At 43.3% G+C, this 24,111-nt stretch overlaps 1 protein-coding gene across 1 annotated transcript in view; it reads right to left on the bottom strand.

Annotated features, from left to right (window-relative positions):
* The window catches only part of LOC120916886 (latent-transforming growth factor beta-binding protein 3-like), a 2,124,401-nt gene that overhangs the window by 1,504,818 nt on the left and 595,472 nt on the right, over positions 1-24,111 (bottom strand). The window contains 1 exon segment of the mRNA XM_040327823.1: positions 3,509-3,614. Coding sequence (XP_040183757.1) covers positions 3,509-3,614 — 106 coding nt within the window.

A 24,111-nucleotide genomic window follows, 5' to 3' on the forward strand; every position in this document is an offset into this window, starting at 1 on the left:
ACCTGTACAATTCTTTATCAATCAAATAAAGATATTTTGACTAGGAAAATATTGAGATCTCTCAGATGGAGAGAAATCTGTATAAGGTATCTGTAGAAGTTTCTCCAGTGGATATTCTGTTGTATTTAGAACATAGAGAGATGTAGGGGAGGGATAACTACAACTATTTACTGAAGGAGGTTCTGTTAGCGTTGGCCCCAATTTTAGTACCAAATAAACTATGTGTATGCAGGATACACAATCATGTAAGGGATCATTAATACATCGGCCTCTGCGCCTCTACAGGTGATAATCAGTTGGATACCGATCCGTTGTATTCCTTATTGGCAACTGTTCAGCTCCCCGGTTTTACCTTTTATTTTTTTTTAAATGGCCTCATCCGTTGAATCCTCTGAGCCACTAGTCCTATTCAAGTGACTAAGAGCCTACAGAATGGGCCATGCAAAATTTGTTGGGAAAATGAGTTCTTAATTTGATGATATCATGTCCCAAAGGGAATGCTGATGATGCTAGTTTTTTCCCAGATAATTCTAAAGCATGTGTCAGGGCCCTCCAATGCTTCTAGAGCATGAAACAGTTGCCTCATTTATTTAGGTGGGCTCAAGTGGGCTCGGACCCACATGTAATCACTATACCCTTCTGGCCAAGATCCTGACTAAGGATGGGTCGAACACCGCCCCCCCCCCCCCCACCCCGGTTCGGTTTTTGCACCAGAACTTGCTGAACAGGCAAAAAATTTGTTCGAACACGCAAACACTGTTTAAGTCTATGGGACAGGAACATGAAATATCAAAAGTGCTAATTTTAAAGGCTTAAATGCATGGTATTGTCATAAAAAAGTATTTGGGGACCTAGGTCCTGCACCAGGGGACATGTATCAATGCAATTTTTTTTTAAAACAATTGTTTTTTCGGGAGCAGTGATTTTAATACTGCTTAAAGTGAAACAATGAAAGTGAAATATTCCTTTAAATTTAGTACCTGGGGGTGTCTATAGTATGCCTGTAAAGTGCCACATTTTCCTGTGCTTAGAACAGTCCCTGCAGTAAAATATAATTTCTAAAGGAAAAAAATTATCAAAAACTGCTCCTGGCTGTAATGAATTGTTGGGTCTCAGCAATACAGATAAAACAATTATTGAAAAGAATGGCATTGGTCCCCCCCCCCCAGTCCATTACCAGGCCCTTTGGGTCTGATATGAATATTAAGGGGAACCCTGCGGCAATTAAAAAAAAAATGGCGTATGGGTCCCCCAAAAATCCATACCAGACCCTTATCCAAGCACGTAACCTGGCAGGTCGCAGGAAAAGAGGGGGGATGAGAGAGCGCCCCGCCTCCTGAACCATACCAGGTCACATGCCCTCAACATGTTCTCTTTCTAAGTCCATCGGAATTTCCGATGGAAAAACTCAGATGGGGCACACACACGGTCGGAATATCCGATGAAAAAATTCCGTCTGACTTTTTCCATTGGAAATTCAGATCGTGTGTACAAGGCATAAAAAACAAGTGCCAGCTTGGGACAAGTCCTTTATTAAAAAAAAAAAATTAAAAAGTCCAGCGATGTAATCCATTCTCGATCCGACGATACCGAAAAAAGCCGCTACTGATGCCTCCATAGGAGGTTCCCGTTGAGTGACGCTACTCCCGTTGTGACAGCTCTTATATAGCTGAGGGCAGGGCCATTCGTGACGTACACAGGTGACCCCACCCCCATCTGATGCCACGAGGAAACCGTAAAAAAAAAAACATGGCGTCAAAGCTTTATCAGACCGGGAGTATCGCCACTCGACGGGAACCTCCTATGGAGGCATCAGTAGTGGCTTTTTTTGGTATCGTTGGGTCGAGAATGGATTATATCACTGGACTTTTTTATTTTTTAATAAAGAACTTGTTCCAAGCTGGCTCTTGTTTTTTTTCAATTTTTTACACTTTTTTGGTGAAATGGTAGGGGTACAATGTACCCCGTTACCAATTCACATAGGGGGGCCCCACAATCACTGTGCAAGGGTTGTGGGGATGAGGCCCTTGTCCCCATCAACATGGGGACAAGGTGCTTTGGGGGTGACTCCGAAGCACCCCCCATGTTGAGGGCATGTGGCCTGGTGCAATTCAGAAGGGGAGGCGCCCTCTTGTCCCCCCTCTTTTCCTGTAGCCTGCCAGGTTGCATGCTCAGATAAGGGTCTGGTATGGATTTTGAGGGGGTCCCCTACACCATTTTTTTAAACAAAATTGGTGCAGGGTTCCCCTTAATATCCATACCAGACCTGAAGGGCCTGGAATGGCATTTGGGGAGACCCCACACATTTTTTTTTAATTTTGGTTCGGGGTTCCCCTTAATATTCATACCAGACCCAAAGGGCCTGGTAATGGACTGGGTGGGAACCCATGCGTGTTTTTTTTCAATAAATTTTATATGTATTGCCGGGACCCGACAATTCATTTTAGCCGTTTTACAGGACTTTTTCCTTTAGAAATAAAATTTTGCTGCAGGGACTGTTCTAAACATGGGAACATGCACCACTTTACAGGCATATTATAGACACCCTCCAGGTACAACATTTAAAGGAATATTTCACTTTCATTGTTTCACTTTAAGTATTATTAAAATCACTGCTCCCGAAAAAACGATTGTTTTAAAAAAAAAAATGCATTAATACATGTCCCCTGGGGCAGGACCCAGGTCCCCAAATACTTTTTATGACAATACTTTTATTGTTTCACTTTAGGCATTATTAAAATCACTGCTCCTGAAAAAAATGCAGTTTTAAAACTTTTTTTGCATTGATACATGTCCCCTGGGACAAGACCGGGGTCCCCAAACACTTTTTATGACAATACCATGCATATAAGCCTTTAAAATTAGCTCTTTTGATTCTTAATGTTAGTGTCCCATAGACTTTAACGGGGTTCTGTGGCTTTCGAATTTTCCCTGAACTCAACATATTGTTCGGTGTTTGCCAGAACACTCGAACAACCAAAGTTTGGCCCAAACTTATGCTTCGGCTGAACCGTTCGCCCATACTTAATCCTGACTGCTTCTATGGGAGTTCATTGGTGACTCTCAATGGGATACATGAGGTGACTGGGCTCATCTTCTTTTTAGAAAAGTATCACTGGAACAGCAGTTCTGGCAGAGTAGCCTTGCTTACCCATGAATAAGGGGGAGTGTGTGTTGGACCCCAAAATGCATTGGCTCTATTCTGCTATGAATGAATTTTTTTGGATTCTTTGTGGATTCTCAAATCCAGATATCTTCCCTTTTTACTGAGGGTGATGCCCATTTTTTGTGACCCTTGGAAAATCCAACCCCTGTGCCCCATTTGTTCTTGTTTTCGCAATAAAAACCTTGCAGAGCTAACAACTTCCACCCTTACTTTTTTCAAAAATAAAACAAAAGTTGTTGTTAAAGGTGTGATTTAAACAAAATTAAGTGATTTTTAAAAGCACAAATTTGGAAAACCCACATAAGCAATACATAGTTTTATATTTCTTTATGTAAGACTCACGTGGTAAATGTGGACACTTGTTACATTTAAGCTGTCCCCATGCTGTTCCAACACTGCCACAACAGTCCTCTTCTTTGGTGAGTCCCGGTAGAGGGTTACTACCACACTAAAATCAAAAAGTTGCAAAGTGATGTTAAAAATAAAACATATATCTACGCAAGTTATTTTTCTGTAATTAAGTAATTTTAAGTCAAATCTACAAAAACACTTCACACATTCCCTACTTTCATGACCTACAAAAAAATACATCCCCCATTTTTTAATTTGTAATTTAAGTTATGGGATACAGCAGCAGCAAAAAACAGAAAAAAACAGAATTTTTGACCTCCAAGTAAAATCTATTTCTTGGAGTATACTACGGGACACAGGCTATTTAACCATTATGACTAGGTTATATACAGTTATCTTTAGGTGACTGGACACTAGAGAAAGAAGAAAGATGCAGGGGAATTCCCTTGTATAATCTCTCCCAGCCTCATGGGCGCAATCTGTCACTGGCTGTACAGTGGAGATCGAAAGTTTGGGCACCCCAGGTAAAAATTTGTATTAATGTGCATAACGAAGCCAAGGAAAGATGGAAACATCTCCAAAAGGCATCAAATTACTGATTAGACATTCTTATAATATGTTAAAAAAAGTTAGATTTTGTTTCCATCATTTACACTTTCAAAATTACAGAAAACAAAAAAATGGCGTCTGCAAAAGTTTGGGCACCCTGCAGAATTTATAGCATGCACTGCCCCCTTTGCAAAGCTGAGACCTGCCAGTGTCATGGATTGTTCTCAATCATCGTCTGGGAAGACCAGGTGATGTCAATCTCAAAGTAAATGTAAATGCCCAGACTCATCTGACCTTGCCCCAACAATCACCACCATGGGTTCTTCTAAGCAGTTGTCTATAAAACTGAAACTGAAAATAGTTGACGCTCACAAAGCTGGAGAAGGCTATAAGAAGATAGCAAAGCATTTTCAGATGTCAATATACTCTGTTCGGAATGTAATTAAGAAATGGCAGTCATCAGGAACAGTGGAAGTTAAAGCAAGATCTGGAAGACCAAGAAAAATATCAGACAGAACAGCTTGCAGGATTGTGAGAAAAGCAATGCAAAACCCACGTTTGACTGCACAATCCCTCCAGAAGGATCTGGCAGACATTGGAGTTGTGGTACACTATTCCACTATAAAGAGATACTTGTACAAATATGGTCTTCATGGAAGAGTCATCAGAAGAAAACCTCTTCTGCGTCCTCACTACAAAAACATATAGACAAGCCTGATGCATTTTGGAAACAAGTTCTGTGAGCCGATGAGGTTAAAATAGAACTTTTTGGCCGGAATGAGCAAAGGTACGTTTGGAGAAGAAAGGGCACAGAATTTAATGAAAGGAACCTCTGTCCAACTGTTAAGCATGGGGGTGGATCAATCATGCTTTGGGGTTGTATTGCAGCCAGTGGCACAGGGAACATTTCACGAGTAGAAGGAAAATGGATTCAATAAAATTTCAGCAAATTTTGGATGGTAACTTGATGCCATCTGTGAAAAAGCTGAAGTTAAAGAGAGGATGGCTTCTACAAATGGATAATGATCCTAAACACACCTCAAAATCCACGGGGGATTACATCAAGAGGCGTAAACAGAAGGTTCTGCCATGGCCTTCACAATCTCCTGACCTCCACATAATTGAAAATCTATAGATGGACCTTAAAAGAGCAGTGCGTGACAGACAGCCCAGAAATCTCAAAGAACTGGAAGACTTTTGTAAGGAAGAATGGGCAAAGATACCTCAAACAAGAATTGAAAGACTCTTGGCTGGCTACAAAAGCGTTTACAAGCTGTGATACTTGCCAAAGGGGGCAGTACAAGATATTAACTCTGCAGGGTGCCCAAACTTTTGCAGACGCCATTTTTTTTCATTTTCTGTAATCTTGAAAGTGTAAATGATGGAAATAAAATCTAACTTTTTTTGACATATTATAAGAATGTCTAATCTGTAATTTAATGCCTTTTGGAGATTTTTCCATCTTTCCTTGGCTTCGTTATGCACATTAATACACATTTTTACCTGGGATGCCCAAACTTTGATCCCCACTGTATCTACTGGATCCCACCGATGACAGATCACTGTACCGGTTCACTGCCAACACCATGTGATCGCTGTGACCAATCACAGCATATCATGTGACAGTTGTAAACAATGAATGGTTTCCTTTCATGCTATCCATTGTGTCTAATTGTGTAGCTAGCTGTAATTGGTCACAGTTATCACATGGCACAGCCCAATCACAATAATACTCAATACCCAAATGAATCAGTTTCATTAAGTAAAAATGGTTGCTTATACCAATAAAAATAATTGGTATAAGCAATCCTAATGTGTAAAAAGAAAAAAAAACCTGATCACTTACCCAGAGTAGTACAGTATTACTATGGCACTCTGGTCACAGTGTGTTAAAAACAAAATCATACAAAACAAAAATGTAGTAAAAAAAATATAATATATATATAACGTAGTGGTTTAGTCCAATCAGAGGTAAAACGCCCAAAAAGTTAGGCACCACATCCCATACAGAAATATTTGAAAAAAAGGAAGGAGAAAGAAAAGGGATTTTTACGGTGCAATAAATACTCATGTAGTGATGAGAAAGAAATCGTTTTGATCCAATGATATAAAAATATATGTTTTATTTAAATATAGACCGGTTAAAAACTGATCCTGGATAAATTTACACATGAACTGGCATATTACAAAGAAAATGGTGGTCACAGTTAGCAGGTTAGATTTAAGCAAAAATGGAAAAAATCGAATGATCCCGACATGTTTCGCTAACAAAGCTTCTTTAGGGGTATGCAAAGGCAATCCATGCTAATATTTACAACTGTACAAATGAAAAAACATACAATTATTACTAAATATCTAAAATTAAAGAATACAATGAAAATAGAAAATTGATCCACTAAGTGGTCATAAATACTGCAGAGGCCACCCAAATAACTCATGCTTACCCAGCTGCTCATTCAATCCACAGTCCAACAACAACTAATACCTTGGATCAGAGCAAGAATCCCCCGGTATAGGGAAGAGTGTCCCGAGATAACCACAGAGGAGACTACAAGGGACTAGCTGGGTAAAAGACGGAAAAATAGGGTAAAATAAATATGTAGTTGAGATAAACTGAGCTGGATACAGTAGTAGTGCTAACACTAAGGATATCACTTACATAAAAGCAAGTACTAATTGTATCAAAAAGAGGGCATACTGATGTACAGCCTGTCAGAGGTGCCACCTACAGAAAACCAAGAAACTAATAAACAAAAACCAAAATTAGAATAATGGTGTCAGGTTCAGCGGCTAAGGTGACCAGACACATAGCTACACAAGGGAACTGAGACCAAACAAAGGATATATGTATTAAGTGATATTTATTTACAGTGAACATACACCAATAAACATACACAGCAACCAGTGAAAACATAAACCACTCCAGCAAACAAGAATAACTAATAAACCTAACAGCTATCTATATACAATATCTACAACATAAGGGAAAAGGCAACAGGGATGCAAGGAAAGGGACACGGCTGGGGACAAGAGCATAGAACAAGGCAAGAAGGGTGCAGGATGGATCAGGACAAGGGCAGGTTATCAGGCACAAGCTGGTAGCAGGCAGAGAGGAAAGGACCAGAATCGTGACGCACTGGGGGAAGGGAGGAGCAGCCTTAAATATCCACCTTGCAGCTGGAGCCAGGTGTGGCTGATCAGAACCTGCAGGCTTCTGGGAGACACCTGCTGGTAGACACTGGAACTGCAGCAAACAGCCCAGAGCAGGATAGTGCCACCAGCAGGTGAACTTAATCCTAACAAATGGTTAATATATATGCCACTATCCTCAAAGATGTGCATATAAGAGAAAAGAAACACAATAAATAAAAAAAATATATTTTGAATAGAAAGGAATGTTTTTTTAATATAGGATAATCCGGACAAGGTAACAAATAATAATTGGTGAGTCTCTATAGCATCTTGTGCAATAGAGACTCACCAATTATTATTTGTTACCATGTCCGGATTATCCTATATTAAAAAAAACATTCCTTCATAATCAAAATATATTTTTTAAATGTATTCTGTTTACTTTCTCTTATATGCCCCTCTTTGAGGATAGTGGCATATATTAACCATTATTCTAATTTTGTTTTTTGTTTATTAGTTTTCAGATTCACATCTGTAGGTGGCGCCTCTGACAGGGTGTACATCAGTATGCCCTCTATTTGATACAATTAGTACTTGCTTTTATGTAAGTGATATCCTTAGTGTTAGCACTACTACTGTATCCAGCTCGGTTTATCTCAACTACATATTTATTTTACCATGTTTTTCTGTCTTTTACCCAGATAGTCCCTTGTAGTCTCCTCTCCTCCTCAATATATATATATATATATTGGAGGGGTTGGCTCAATGGGGATCATCTTCCCTGTGAAAAAGGCTAGTCCAAACGACAAGTTTCCTTAAAATCTAACATATAGCCAGTTTTATGTTTAAAAGGTTGCATGAAAATAAAATAAACAAAACAGAAAAAAAAATCCTCACCATGCAGGCACTAACCTGAAAGTTCAGGATCATACCTCTCAGGTCAAGGGCTTCTCCCAGTCACCCACAAAACAATCAATCAATCTCTCTCTTTCTTCCACCTTAGCTCTCTCTCTCTTTCACCCTAGCTCTCTCTCACTCTCTCTCTCTCTTCCACCTTAGCTCTCTGCAAATGAACGCATGCAAGGTGAAACATAACATCCATCCATTAACTCACCTTTCATAATATTGATTAACACTACTGAAAAAAGTATATGAAAAAAGTAATGTACCGTCGTCCTATCAAATCTGGCAAAAAAAGCAGAGGTTTTGAGACAACTTTGGACTTTCATGGTACGGTAAAGACTCACATAAACAATTGTGGCAGAGCGAGGCTCTGTCCCTATGAAAATGGGGTTAAGGTGGACTGTAGAGGTACAGAGCATAGATTTGAAAACTGCTCTGAAAGCTTTCTCCGGATCTTGCCATTTCTGGATGGGGCTTTGTAGTTTAGACTTCATGTCTGAAGGATTGGGAAGGTTGGGACGGCTACAAGGGCCTGTGAGACCAGGAGGAGGGGCTGGGAGGCTGGGAGAGCCGAGGCGACTAGCAAGTCCAAGGGGGCTGAAGGAAGTCCTGAAGTCTGGGGGACAGTGAGCAAACCCAGGGGGCTGGAGAATCTTGTTGAGACCAGGAGTAGGCCGGTTTAGCAGGGAACTGCAAGGCAAAGTAAGCCTAGGAGCCAGGAGGCTTGGCATTTTTTGTTGTGTGAATTTACTGGAGAAGAACCCCTGTGTGGGAAATCCTGTGTATAAACTTTATTTTGTTCCTTTTAATAAAAATGGGCTGCCACGCCCTCAAACTTGAAAACTGACTGCTGTGGACTCTCTGGAAAAACGGATCTACACTTGAGCTAAACACCCCAATATCACACATTTAGCCAGATTCACGTAGACGTGCCTAACGTTAGGCAGGCGTAGTGTATCTCATATACGCTACGCCGCCGTAAGTTAGAGAGGCAAGTGCTGTATTCACAAAGCACTTGCGTCCTAAGTTACAGCGGTGTAGCGTAAATGTGCCGGCGTAAGCACGCCTAATTCAAATTGGGAAGAGGTGGACGTGTTTTATGCTAATAAGGCATGACCCCACGTAATTGACGTTTTGAACGTACGGCGCATGCGCCGTCCGTGGACATAACCCAGTGCGCATGCTCCAAATTATGCCGCAAAGACTCATTGGTTTTGACGTGAACGTAAATTACGGCCAGCCCCATTCACGGACGACTTACGCAAACAACGTAACATTTTTAAAATTTGACGCGGTTCCGACGTCCATACTTAACATTGGCTGTGCCATCTTTTTGGTGGTTTATCTTTACGCCTGAAAACGCCTTCCGTAAACGGCGTATGTTTATTGCGACGGGCAAGCGTACGTTCGTGAATAGGCGTATCTTGCTGATTTACGCATTCTAGGCGTAACTCAGCGTACACGCCCCTAGCGGCCAGCGTAAATAGTCAGCTAAGATACGACGGCGCAGGCGGTCGGATCTTAGCAACATTTAAGCGTATCTCAATTTGAGAATACGCTTAAATATACGACGGTGCAGATTCTGAGTTACGACGGCGTATCTACTGATACGCCGGCGTAACTCTACCTGAATCTGGCTAAATGTTTACAAAAATATAAGATTTAGGCACATGCTCCATGATGGCTGCTTGAGTCAGGAGCTCCACATCACCCCTGCCCCACGAGCATCACAGCGAGCACAGCGCCGCCTGATACTGGCCTGCTCCTCCTCCTCCGCCACCAGGAACCCTCTGGGAGTGTCTTGACTCCATGAGAACATCACGGATATCCCCTCCGCGGGACAAGGCCTCATTAAGGAGCTTTTATACACCGCCCACCCCCCCCTGCCTAGAGTTGGACAGAGCTCACAGGGCCCTAGGACCCCCCAGAAAGGATCGCTCCCTGAGGGATGTCATTGTGAAGCCACACTTCTACGCCATTTAGGAGGAAGTCATGAGACAAATCCGGTTCAAAGAGGTAAGTCACTTGCCGAGGTCACCGAATACAAATCTTTGCAGATTTGTCCCCCTCTACCATCCGAAAAAGGCAAGCTCTCAAACCGCTTCTCACAGTCCTCTCCCAACAGAACATTAAGTACTGCTGGGCCTTCCCCTTTGCAGTAAAATTCGCCATCCAGGGCAAAACTTATGCCTTCTCCAGCTTACCGGAAGGTGAGAGACTTTTTCCTTCATCTCAAATTGATATCGCAGGAAGCACCCATGGATTTCTCCACAGCATCGGCGAGCTCCGCCAAGCAACCATCCCCAACAATTCCTGTCTCCCCCCTTTGGAACACAGGGAAGACCAAGAAATCCATAGACGGCAGGCCCCCATAAGACAGATGATCAAGCTTTCCTGCTCTCTGCCCTTACTCAGGCACCCCACTCTGGGACTGTAGTTCCCTTTGTTAATGAAGGTTCGGTCTCCTACCCTAAGCCGTTGTTAGGATGGCCCTTTGCCTCCAGATTTTTTTTCTTCATTTTCTTGTTTTGGTTCTCTTTTTTCACTGTTCACAAGCGTCCTCAAGGACTTGCCGTAGTTATCCCAAAAGGGACAGCACGAAACACCCTAGATGACCTTTGGGTCTATTGCCTATTGTTGGGTATCTGGCAGGACTATTCCTCACCGGACGCCTTTATTCATCTCAGAAGACGTTGTTTCATGTTTTGTTTGTTTCCCTCTTTTTCCCCCTCCCTAACCTCTTTTCTTTCTTGAGCCAGTCAGCAGGTTGTATATGGCCTAAGACCCCGGACCGAGACCAGCCCTGCTCTCTTCTCTGACCCCGCCGGGAGAGGACATCGAAGGGTAAGTGACAGTCATTGCAGTAGCATTCCACCCCTCTGTCCCAATGTCTGACCTAAACCTGACTGAAAAGGATCTCATGGTAGCCTCACACAACGCTCAGGGGCTAAACTCCCCCCAGGAAACAGAGAATAGCTTTTAAAAACTATTGCTCCCTGAAAATAGATATTGTCTTGCTCCAAGAGACAAATTTTCCAATTCGATATAACCCCAAATTCCTACACTCACAATACCCAACATCTTACCTAGCGAATGCAGCCAATAAGTCTAAGGGGGTCACGGTCCTTTTCTCAAAGAACTGCAAATTCGACTACAACTCAACACACAGAGACCCTAAGGGCAATATACTTGTCAAAGGCTTGATCAAAGGCAACATATATTCAATAATCTCTTACTATGCCCCCAATGGCCTTCGACTAGGGGCTTGACAAGTCTAGACCTCCTAAGACCCAGCTGACACACCCCACTAAGGCCAGCTTGAACATAGCAAAATCCCTTCATACCTGATTGACATTTGGTGAGAGTTGAACCCCTCAAAAAAGAATTACTCTCAATACTCCTCCCCCCACCAGTTCTATGCCAGGATAGACCACATCTTCGTGCCCCCCAATCTTATCCCTTCAATGCACAAAGCAACCATCATTGACACAGCTTGGTCAGACCACTCCCTGGTCCACCTCACCTTACAAAACGCCCTCACTAGGACGTCAGGGACACACTGGCATCATAATGCATCCATCCTAAGTGATCCCATCAGTACCACAGACAAAGAGAATTCCCTAAAGGAATACTTCCTTCTTAACTATGTAGAAAACCTCCCCACAAGGTACTCTGGGCAGCCCATAAAGTAGCTATCAGGGGCAAAATAATCAGCATAGCGACCCAACTCAAAAAAGAGAGGATAATAGACATTAAAACTTAGAAAACTAATTTTCAGCCCTGAAAACCCAACACAAGAAGTGCCCTTCCAAAGCCCTAGAGGAACAACTGGATGCTAACAGGCTAGAACTTAAGTTGAAACATATCCGCTGGAGTGGAGCAAAATTCTACCACCGAAAATACAAAATTGGCTCTATGCTAGCTTCCAAGCTCTCCCCACATTTTCGCACCCACTCCCTACTCAAGATCAGAGTTGCAGGACAACCCCCCTCAACCAACCCCAATAAGATACTTGTAGCCTTCCAAGAGTTTTACTACAAACTCTATCGAGCTGACCCACACAGACAAAAGCTCTGAGATTTCCAGCTTGATCTTGGATTTCCCAATCCCAACACTCTCGTCTGACCATAGGGACGTTCTAGAGGTGGACTTCTCTGCTGAGGAGATAAAGGAGGTCATAAAAAACCTTTAGAACGGGTTCAGCCCCTGGACCTGATGGACTTTCTGTGCCATACTATAAGGCTTTTGCAGACAATCTAGTACCTTCCATCGCAAAAATGTTAAATACAAAAGCTAAGGGTTCTCATTTAGCTCCTCAACTCAATACCGCCTACATAACAGTAATCCCTAAACCAAACAAGAACCCGGAGGAGGTTGAGAACTATAGACCCATCTCACTCATAAACAACGACCTCAAAATATTGACGAACATTTTAGCCAATCGCCTTGCCTCCTTCATCGGTAGATACATCCATAAGGACCAAGTAGGGTTTATCTCGGGCAGACAGGGGCCATACCAAATTAGGAGGGCCATTGATGTAGTCACCCTTCTTCAATTGGGTTGGGACAGAGGCCCCAAATGAGAAGGGATTCTTCTATCCCTAGACTTACACAAGGCATTCGACACCGTCAAATGGCCCTACATATTCCCTCTCATGGAACAATGGGGTTTCGGTCAACGTCTCTTAGGCATTTTACACTCTCTTTATTTCAACCCGAAAACGATGATTAGCCTCCAAGGACATTACTCGAAACCGTTTAGTATTTTCAGGGGCACCAGACAGTCATGCCCCCTTTCCCCCTTAATCTTTGCCATCGCCATTAAGACACTAGTGATAGCCATACACTCCAACCCCAACATCCAAGGAGTCTCGTGTGGCGCCCAGACCCATAAATGCAGCCTTTTTCGCAGACAACATGCTGCTTTTCATAACATCCCCCATCACATCTCTCCCCAACCTCTGCAAAACATTAAAAGATTTCACAAAGGTTTCAGGCCTTTGGGTAAACTACGCCAAATCTCACACCCTCAACATCTCACTAAAGCCAGACACAGTAGTGACACTACAGTGCGACTTTGATTTTAGGTGGAAGGACACCTCCTTAGAATACTTAGGGATCAATCTCACTGCTAAAATAGAACACCTGTATTCAGCCAACTTTCCACCTACTTATGAGAAGCTTGAGTCAGACCTGAAAAATTGGGCTGGGGCGAACTATCCTGGCTAGGTAGAATACATTCCATAAAAATTACCGGTACTTTCCTTCTCCGACTGCTATACTTGTTTAGAGCTATCCCGATTAAAATTTAGGAAAGACCACCTGCAATCCCTTCAAAGGAAAGTAACCAAGTTCATTTGGGGGGTAGAAGGGCAAAGGTTACCCGGGAACACCCTTTTCAGACTTAAAATGGGGGGCTGGGTCTACCACGACTCCTTGGTATTTCCAGGCGGCTCGACTTGCTCAACTCTCCACTAGTGTTGCTCACGAATATTCGTATTGCGAATATTCGGCTCGAATATGGCATATTCGAGTATTCGCGAATATATCGAATTTCGCGGCCAATATTCGCTATTCCGAATATTCGCATTTTTTCAATTTTATTTTTAAAACAGATCACATCCTAGTGATCTCCATCGACGTCTAAAAGCATTGCTGGTATGATTAGAGACACTGGGCCGAGTAGCTGAAGCGATCATTTTATATTGCCGAATATTCGCAATGCGAATATTCGGCAATAGGAATATTGCGCGATTATTTTCTCCGCCCTTCTTTTGCATCAGAGTTCTCCTACCACAGTTGTTAAAATGTCGGTATCATTTTCGCATCCGCATTAGCGCAATTTTGCAATATTGTTTTTTGGATAAAATGTCACGAATATTCAATTTCAGAATATTAGCGAATACTTTCTCCGCCCTTCTTTTGCATCGGAGCCAATCAGAGTTCTCCTACCACAGTTGTCGAAATTCCGCAATCAATTTCGCATTTGCATTTGCGAAATTTCGATAATATATCACGAATATTCGATTTCAGCATGAGCCAATCAGAGTTCTCCTACCGCACTTGTCGAAATTTGGCAATTATTTTCATTTGGATAAAATATCACGAATATTCGATTTTAGCGAATATTTCTCGAATATTCGGCTATATATTCGTGATATATCGCGAAATCGAATATGGCGTATTCCGCTCAACACTACTCTCCACAGTGTATTCCAAATCGGAAAAACCTGACTGGATACAAATAGTGAGACAGGCTACCCCCACATATACCTTAGATTACTTACTATGGGTCCCCTCCAGGGAACGACCCCCCATACTCTCACCTATCCTCTCACAATCCCTGACCCTATGGGACAGGCTGAAAACCGAGACTGCCCTGACCTCTGAATGCTGATCCCTAGCCCACATTTTCAACAACCCAGACTTCACCCCGGCCCAGGACATCAAATCCTTCAAATGGTGGTTGGACAAGGGGTTGTATCGAATCTGACACTTTTTTACGGCCTCGGGACCAACAACTCTTGAAATTCTGTGAGCGACAGCTTGAGATCCCGACCTAGGAACACTTCAGGCTTAGCTTTCTACACTTTCTCCACAAAATTTGGAAAGGGAAACCCATTCCACCCTGCTTCACAGCTTACGAATTATGGTGCGGACAAGCCAGGGAACAGAGGAGTGGAATCTTTGTTATCTACTAGTCACTTGCTCAGCGGGTCTGCAAAGCCCCATTTATGACTGCTTGGGAAAATAATCTCCTAATATAATGGGATCTGGAAACATGGCTGACCTCCTTTTCTAGAGCCTACAAGGGGATAAGGAATGTAAAAAAATGGGAAAACGCATGTAATGAGAGTCCGGCAGCCACACACCCCAAGGAATATATAGAAAAAAGGGAATGTTCCCTCAGGATTTTTTTTTGCAACATGGTGTATTAGTCAAAGGAAATGAAGATATAATAAAATCAAATAATTCATTTTATTCATACAATGAATCAAAATACCAATTAATTGAATTCTTCAAATTATAAACTCTGGTTACAGGCAGTCTAAAAAATGTACCATCAATGTTAAAGAATGGTCAACAATACAGTACATTGTATGCAATTATTACCGTATTTTTCGGACTATAAGACGCACTTTTTCCACCCAAAAATATGGGTGAAAATGTCTCTGCGTCTTATAGTCCGAATGTAAATCAGGCACCGCCCCCCGCCGCTGCTGTCAACGCCCCCTCATCACTGCTGGCAAAAAAGCCACCCCCTCACGCACAAAGCCGCCCCCAACCTGTACTTCCTCCTCCCAGTTCCCGCGGCCTCCTCCCGCACAAAGTATTCCATTGGCGCCCCCGTGCACGAAGCTGCCCCCCCACCTGTACTTCCTCCTCCCAGTTCCCACGGCCGGTTGCCGTGGCCTCCTCCCGCACAAAGTATTCCATTCGGTGCACTGGCTCGCAGACCCTGGCCGCGTCTTGAGAGGAGGGGAAATTATACCCACTGCCCCACTATGCAGCGCGACATGAGGTAGGACAATATTGTAAGGGGAGAGTGGGCAGGAGTTTATGGCAGTCTCCTAATGCTGTGTTTGGAGGACAGGTGACAGCCCGCTCTGCTGGGACTTGTAGTGCCTCTGTGATAGGGGGGAAATATGGCAATCTGCTCTGATGGGACTTTTAGTGCCTCTGTGGATGGCTGAAATATGGCAACCTGTTCTGCTGGGACTTGTAGTGCCTCTGTTCTGCTGGGACTTATAGTGCCTCTGTTCTGCTGGGACTTGTAGTGCCTCTGTGGGGAACTGAAATATGCCAACCTGCTCTGCTGGGACTTGTAGTGCCTCTGTGGGGGACTGAAATATGGCAAACCTGCTCTGCTGGGACTTGTAGTGCCTCTGTTCTGCTGGGACTTGTAGCGCCTCTGTGGGGACTGAAATATGCCAACCTGCTCTGCTGGGAGTTATAGTACCTCTGTAGGGGGCTGAAATATGCCAACCTGCTCTGCTGGGACTTGTAGTGCCACAGGTCAGGCCGCAATAATGGCACAGGTCGGGCTGCATTATTGGCAATGGTTAGGCTGCATTTCATGGGCACTGGTAAATATTTTAGTACACCATTTGGTTCAAAATATTTTTTTTCTTGTTTTCCTCCTCTAAAACCTAGGTTCGTCTTATGGTCAGGTGCGTCTTATAGAACGAAAAATACGGTAAATTCACATCCATATGAGTACCCCTACGCGTTTCGACCTGTCACGGTCTTCTTCAAGGGTATTTGTACTCTGGTGAGATATATCAGAAAAGTATTATGATTCTGACACTGTAACAAAATACTAGCATCTGTTATACATAAATAGAATTTAATTTACTGCTCAAAAAATGAGATTCAGAAAATGACACATAACCAGAGATTGTGGATAAAAAATATAATTCATTGGCGTCCCCCACTCCTCCAAGTGGGAACCAACTAAAAAGAAGGCTTGCAAGATGTCACACATATGGGCCTTCAAAGGGGGAAGGGATGGACGACACCTGTGATATAATTCAATGAGTAATTTAATAAAGATAGTGTGGAATAATAGTATACTTTGGCAAAAATGTTATGGCATCAGATGGACTTATCACAACCCCCTTGCTAAGGTCTATTTTGGTCTTAACTACAACATGTGTCGAGACAAAATTGGTTTATTGTATTATATTATTATAGCAATATCTAAATATCTGAATGTTGTGTATATTGGTATACCATGACCATGGGTGTTATACTGTCCTCATACACGTTAGCACGGTGTGTAATCTGACATGTAGCTAAACCTTCTGTCTTAAAGAAGAGAAAACTGTACTGCTTTAAATTTTCTCTTTTATTGATAGTAGATTGACAGGAAAGATGAAACTACAGAATAAACAGTAGCATTTAGAACATAAATATCTATGGTACATGGCATAAGACACAGAATTATATGCTATACATGCAGTACATGGGATAATACAATGATAGTAATGAGCTATGAAACAAGTAACATATATAAACTATGGTAAATGTCACAAGATAGTGCTCTTACCGACTATGCTTGAAAACAGGCTAAATAACAGATGATGGGGCAGGAAAACGAGGGAGAATGTTTGGCTCCTGAGACACAAGATGGTGACTGCTTGCTGTACCAGCACAAGACTAGCAAGGACCAGGAACTACCCACAATGCCCTGGGACTCCCATAATGCATAGAGAAAAACAGGCTGAATGAAATACATGAACTCGTCAGTAGATGGTGCTGTTACCACACAATGTAATGCACAAGAATAACAACACAGGTAAAAATGCAATGTCAACAACAGCTGACAAGGCTTAGCTGGATAATTAGTCAGTGTCAGTTCAGTGAGGGAGTAGGACGCTTCCCGACGAGTCTGCTCTCTCCAGGGACCAGACAGATAGCCAGCTAGACACCGCAGACAGGCAGGCAGGCTCCTACAATCTTTGCTGCATGAATCAACTTGCAGCCCATAGGACCGGCTCCTTCCTTCCCTTCGTGGGCCCCTCTCTTCAGGTAAGACCCTGTCTTTCAGGGCCATCTTTCCACCCCCAGGAATCGCTAGTGACCGTCCTTTTCAGGACAGCCACTCCAGCGATCCAAATTGCGGGTGTTTACCTTCTCTTAGAGCCGCATGCACCCCAATCAGTCACCCATAATTACCCCGGCCACCCGCCGCGCATAGCAGCGCTTTTTTCTGGCAATCTGCGGCTCTTTCCCGCATCCGCGCCAGACCAGGCCTTATTCGCGGCCGCCGCAATTAGGAAAGACTGCGGCTTCAGCCGCGGCCTAGCGGCGCGCCGCAAAAAGGAGCACTGACAGCCTGGAAATTTTCCTGGAATTGTCAGGGATCATCCCCCTATCCCTGGAGGATCCCATCCTCCCCTGGATTAACAACCAGCTCATACCCACCAAGCCAAACAGCCCCCAAACCTGAGGCCTGTGGCCCGGTCGGCGGCCATCTTGGTACTCCTCAGCTACAGTGACACCCTTCTTCCCCCCCTTCCCCCCCCATTCCAAACAGTACTTGATCCAGGGTTTCGTCCGATCGCCTTTCAGGGATCAGGAAGGAATTTTTTTCCCTGCGGCAGCAAATTGGCTTAGCACTGCCAGGTTTTTTTTGCCTTCCTCTGGACCAAGGCCAAGCGAGAGGATTCAGCGAATCTTCCCTCTATTGCAATTAATCCCCCCCCACCCCGGTGACTGGCAACAATGGTTAAACTGCGATACTCTGCAGAAACGATTTGGGGTCTGAGACAATTCGCAACAGTATTACCAGCCGTCACCAAAAAGGCCTTAAAAATAGACCAACTTTTGAGATTCGATCAACGATCGACCATCAAAAATTTCAACCATTTAACCCAGCTCAAGCACATATCATGTGCTTTGATCAACACAAGATCGGCAGTAAAACACCGATCAGAAATCCACGATTTCTTACTACAAAACGATCTAGACTGCCTCTTTATCACAGAAAGCTGGCTTTCAGACGACTGCAACACCATTCTTGGAGAATTGGTGCCAGAAAATTATCGAATTATAACGGAAAACAGAATAGGGCAAAGAGGAGGAGGCCTGGCAGTGATCCATAAGTTTCATATTGCAATCACTAAGCCGGTCCTTCAAAATCCTCTTCCATTTATGGAAACCCTTACTCTTCAACTTCAAACTAACCCCCAGGAGACTGTTCACATTCTCCTCTGCTATAGGCCACCTGGGCCAAAATCGCAGCTTCTACCATCATTAACGGAGTTCATATCCACTTATACCCTTAACAGCAAACATCTTTTGCTGCTCGGGGACTTCAATCTGTGGGCCAACTCCTCACAGGATACCATTGCGGATGCCTGCATCGATCACCTGGAAGGATTAGGACTACAGCAACTTATATGCGGACCCACGCATGCTTCAGGTCACACACTCGACCTAATTTTCAGACAAAATCTGAAAATAAACATTTTGGGAAATGAACCTTTGCCATGGACAGACCACCATGCAATTAGTTTCATAATTTCCAAAATTCCACCAGTTATAAAAGCACCCAAGCCGGTGACAATACACTGGGCTAGATCTCAGAAGAAGCTCCATTCGGAACTCTTCAAATCTACCTTGGGAAACCGAATCGAAACTATTCATCCTCAGTTAACAGCCTCAGATACACTGGATGCCATAAATGCAGCTCTGCTACAATCAGCCGACTTAGTAGCACCGAAACGTAAAGTCCGCATCCGGAAAAAAAAAGTCCGGCTGGTTCAACAACCAGCTGTCCCTACTGAAGCAAGAGCGCAGAAGGGCGGAAGCCGCCTGGAAAAGAAGCCCTTCAGAAGATCACCTCATCATCTACAAGGCAACAACAACACGATATCATAAAGAAATCTTCAAAGCCAAGAAACATCATTTTTCTATGACGATTAACAGCGCCATGAACCGCCCCCGAGAACTCTTCAAGATGGTCACCCAGACCATGAATCCGGGATGTCTTGAAGTCCCCAATTCAGACACCCAAGAGTTCTGTAATGAACTATCGGATTTCTTCATCGACAAAATCGAAAGAATCCAGGTAAGTATTCTGCAAAATAATACCCCCCTCAGCCCCCTCTTCAATCAACCACAAAACACCAACAGAAACCTTCTACAATCAACTAAGTTCACTCTGGAACCCATCTCCATCGATACCACCAAAAATATCATTGGTGCGTTGCGGAACAGCACAGCACCCAATGACATCATTCCCACCAAGCTGCTGAAGGAATGCGCCGACATTCTGGCGCCTCCCATCACACAGCTTATAAATCAGTCATTTAAGGAAGGCATAGTGCCATCCCTGCTGAAAGAGGGCACAATCCAGCCCATCTTGAAAAAACCTAACTTGGATCCCAAGGACCCAACTCACCGCCGCCCCATAACAGGCCTAAATATTTTCTCCAAGATAATGGAGAAAATAGTGGTACAACAGCTGCAACAGCATCTGGATACCCACAATCTACTCGATCCATTTCAATCAGGTTTCCGTCCCGGACACGGGACAGAAACGGCCTTACTCAAAATATGGGACGATGCTCTCGAGGCCGCAGATGAGGGAGAATCGTGTCTCCTGGTTCTGCTGGACCTAAGCGCAGCCTTTGACACAGTAGACCACAAAATGTTACTGATGCGACTGGCCGAGGTAGCCAGAATCGCAGAAGGTGATTTACCATGGTTTTCCTCCTTTCTTGAAAACCGATCACAAACAGTGAAACTGGGATCTTTCACATCGGAAAAACGCACGGTGCCATGTGGAGTCCCCCAAGGATCCCCCCTGTCACCGGTATTGTTCAACATCTATCTTCGCCCTCTCTTTGATATTATCAGTAGCCAAGAACTACTTTATCACTCTTATGCAGACGATACGCAATTGTATTTTCGCATCTGCAACAAAAAGGATCATCATCTCAGTTTAGAGAAATGTCTCTCTTCGATAGAAAACTGGATGACTAAGAGTCATCTTAAACTCAACAGTTCCAAAACAGAACTTTTTATGTTTCACGCCAGCCGAAAGAGTCAACTGGCAACAACCTGGACACCGCCGCCCATTCTGGGCCAAAGCATCACCCCTAGCTCCAAAGTCAAAAGTCTAGGAGTCATTTTTGACACCTTCATGACAATGGACGCACAAATAGGGTCAGTAGTCAGCGGATCGCACCATTTGTTGCGCCTACTACGCAGACTTATTCCATTTATCCCCAAAGAAGATGTAGCAGTCGTGGTGGGAACAATCGTGAATTCCAGACTGGACTATGCTAACGCCCTGTACCTCGGACTCCCAAAGTACCAAATCGCTCGTCTGCAAGTTGTACAGAATACGGCCGCCAGACTGGTGACTGGGAAAAGGACATGGGAATCAATCTCACCTTCGCTGAGAACCCTTCACTGGTTGCCAGTAAAAGACAGAATTGTATTTAAAGCACTCTGCCTGACACATAAGTGCATCCATGGGAAGGCGCCGCAATATCTTTGCGACAAGATAGAACCTCACAATTCTAATCGCGTTCTGCGATCCACTGACCAAAATCTGGTCAAGGTGCCAAAAACCAAATACAAGTCCAAAGGAGAAAGAAGGTTTGCTTTTCAAGGTCCGAGACTATGGAACGCTTTACCAACCAGCGTTCGGTTGGAGGAAAACCACCTGACTTTCAGAAGACAGATTAAAACTCTATACAGGAAAAAGAAATCTCGCGCCAAATGAATAACACTAAATTATATACTTGATAAATCAAGTGACTAACTGAGTGAAGCTGCTCCCAAATAAAATCAGGTGACTGACTTGCATATATTGTATAGTGAGGTGAGGGGCGCTATATCAAAATAGTGGATGCGTGTCACAATGTGCGTTTGAGTAGTACACAGTGTAACTGTGTACCCAAATCTATGTGAAAAACCAAACAGATTATAGTCTAAACTCTATAAGTACAATAGTGCCAAATACTGTGGAAAAAAAAAAAATATATATAAAAAAAAAAATAATAATAATAATTTAAAAGAATGTCCAGCAAATAAATAGTTAAGTGCAAAATGGATCCAGTGTTGTATCAAGTCCAGGTGCAAAATGCAAATAATCCAATCCCAAATCGCAGGGAAAAGTGCAAATGCTAAAGTGCTTGTGAATCTTCAAAATAGCCAAAGTGCGAGAAAGAAGTGATCCGCCTTCACCTATAGGTCACCAGAATAATAATGGATGGCTCCTTACCACACGGTGTTGACCAGATTACTTAAAATATGGTCGATCAGGCTTGTTTTAAATGAGGATCAGCAGGGTCTCATTGGGTTCCAATGTCAGCGATTGCAGCAAATGGTGTACCAAGAAAGGAGAAGAGATACCACCATAGTGTAAAACCATTTAATATACAAAAGTTAAAATTACAATGCCAAATGGCCTCTTACTGTTGCTGGTGCCCGTTCCCGGCACTGAGGCTGTAGGTGGTGGGGATAGTAAGACAAGATAAGAGATGGCCGCGTCCTGGTCCACTAGCGTGCGTTCCACCTAGGCTTCCTGAAGACGGTTTAACTGAAACGTGACGTCAAGGCGGTATCCGAGCGCACACGCATAGCCACGCACTTCCGGTCTCACTGGTTGATGGACAACTAGCGGTGGAACGCACGCTAGTGGACCAGGACGCGGCCATCTCTTATCTTGTCTTACTATCCCCACCACCTACAGCCTCAGTGCCGGGAACGGGCACCAGCAACAGTAAGAGGCCATTTGGCATTGTAATTTTAACTTTTGTATATTAAATGGTTTTACACTATGGTGGTATCTCTTCTCCTTTCTTGGTACACCATTTGCTGCAATCGCTGACATTGGAACCCAATGAGACCCTGCTGATCCTCATTTAAAACAAGCCTGATCGACCATATTTTAAGTAATCTGGTCAACACCGTGTGGTAAGGAGCCATCCATTATTATTCTGGTGACCTATAGGTGAAGGCGGATCACTTCTTTCTCGCACTTTGGCTATTTTGAAGATTCACAAGCACTTTAGCATTTGCACTTTTCCCTGCGATTTGGGATTGGATTATTTGCATTTTGCACCTGGACTTGATACAACACTGGATCCATTTTGCACTTAACTATTTATTTGCTGGACATTCTTTTAAATTATTATTATTATTTTTTTTTTTTTTTTTTTTTTTTTTTTTTTTTTTTCACAGTATTTGGCACTATTGTACTTATAGAGTTTAGACTATAATCTGTTTGGTTTTTCACATAGATTTGGGTACACAGTTACACTGTGTACTACTCAAACGCACATTGTGACACGCATCCACTATTTTGATATAGCGCCCCTCACCTCACTATACAAGATTAAAACTCTGCTCTTTTGATGTCATGAGACACGAAACATCAAGTGCCCAGAGGCGATTCAGTTCGCATGTGCCGCGCTATATAAGTTTTTCATTCATTCATTCATAAACACACAAACAACTGGACCTACATCTAGGGACAGAACAGGTGTGGTAGTTATAATAGGTAATAAATGTGGAGTCAACCACATACTGATATCAAGGTGATAAAAAGTGAGTGTGAATGTATGGGAAATCAGGTGTCCAATGAGTGAACTGTGGATGTGTGTATGTGTATGTGGAGTGTGTGTAAGGTAAACAGTATCAAAATGTGTATGGGTATGTGGGAATATGTGTAAATAATAAAAAATAAATGGAATAAAACAATGTAACAAAACAACTAAGCTGGGAAAACTGCAAACAAAATAGAGGGAGTGAAAAATAAAAAGTGTGTAAGAATAGAGTGAAGGTATGGGTGATAAGTGATTATCAATATGGATGTATGCCCCAAATTATGTTATTGTATGATAAAATATTTACGATAATTGTTGTAGGATAAGCATTAAAGAGCTGTTCAGTAGTGGGGGGGTTAGTTAAGTGTGCCAAGTATAGTACTTACATTGGCTCCAATCCTATATGTATGAATGGAAGGAGCTCTCCAGGGATCACATCAAGATCCAGAAGAGGTGTGGTGCTTAAATAGAGTCTAAGCCCATTAGTATCAGATGTCCTTTCTTTCTTCCTCCCCCTCTCCTTCCAAGCCGCCAAAATAAGGGCCACTGCGTGGCTCCCTCTGCGTTCCTGTGAGCTGGATGCTCCGAGAGGAAGGGGGGTGGAGGAAGGAAAGAAGGGGGGACAGGGAAGGGGGTGGAGGAAAAGAAGGGGAGGGAGAGAGAGGGGAAAAGGGAGGGGGAGGGGAGGGAAAAGGGGAGGAGAGGGGGAAAGGAAGGAAAATTATATGTGTGTGTAATAGGGATTGAAAAAGGAGGGGGGAAGGAAGGGGAGGAAAGAGGACAGAGGGAGTAAAAAACTGATATACCTGTATGAGGTACAGAGCAGAGGTAGGGAGTCCCAGGATCAGAGGCCCAGTAAACACTGGTATTGCAAGACGTAATTGGTGGGTAACAGTGATTGTGTATAATGCAGTAGGTCAATGGTCAATGCAGTAGGACCAT

The sequence above is a fragment of the Rana temporaria genome, chromosome 11 (genome assembly GCF_905171775.1).
Source record: "Rana temporaria chromosome 11, aRanTem1.1, whole genome shotgun sequence".
In the NCBI taxonomy this organism is placed as follows: domain Eukaryota; kingdom Metazoa; phylum Chordata; class Amphibia; order Anura; family Ranidae; genus Rana; species Rana temporaria.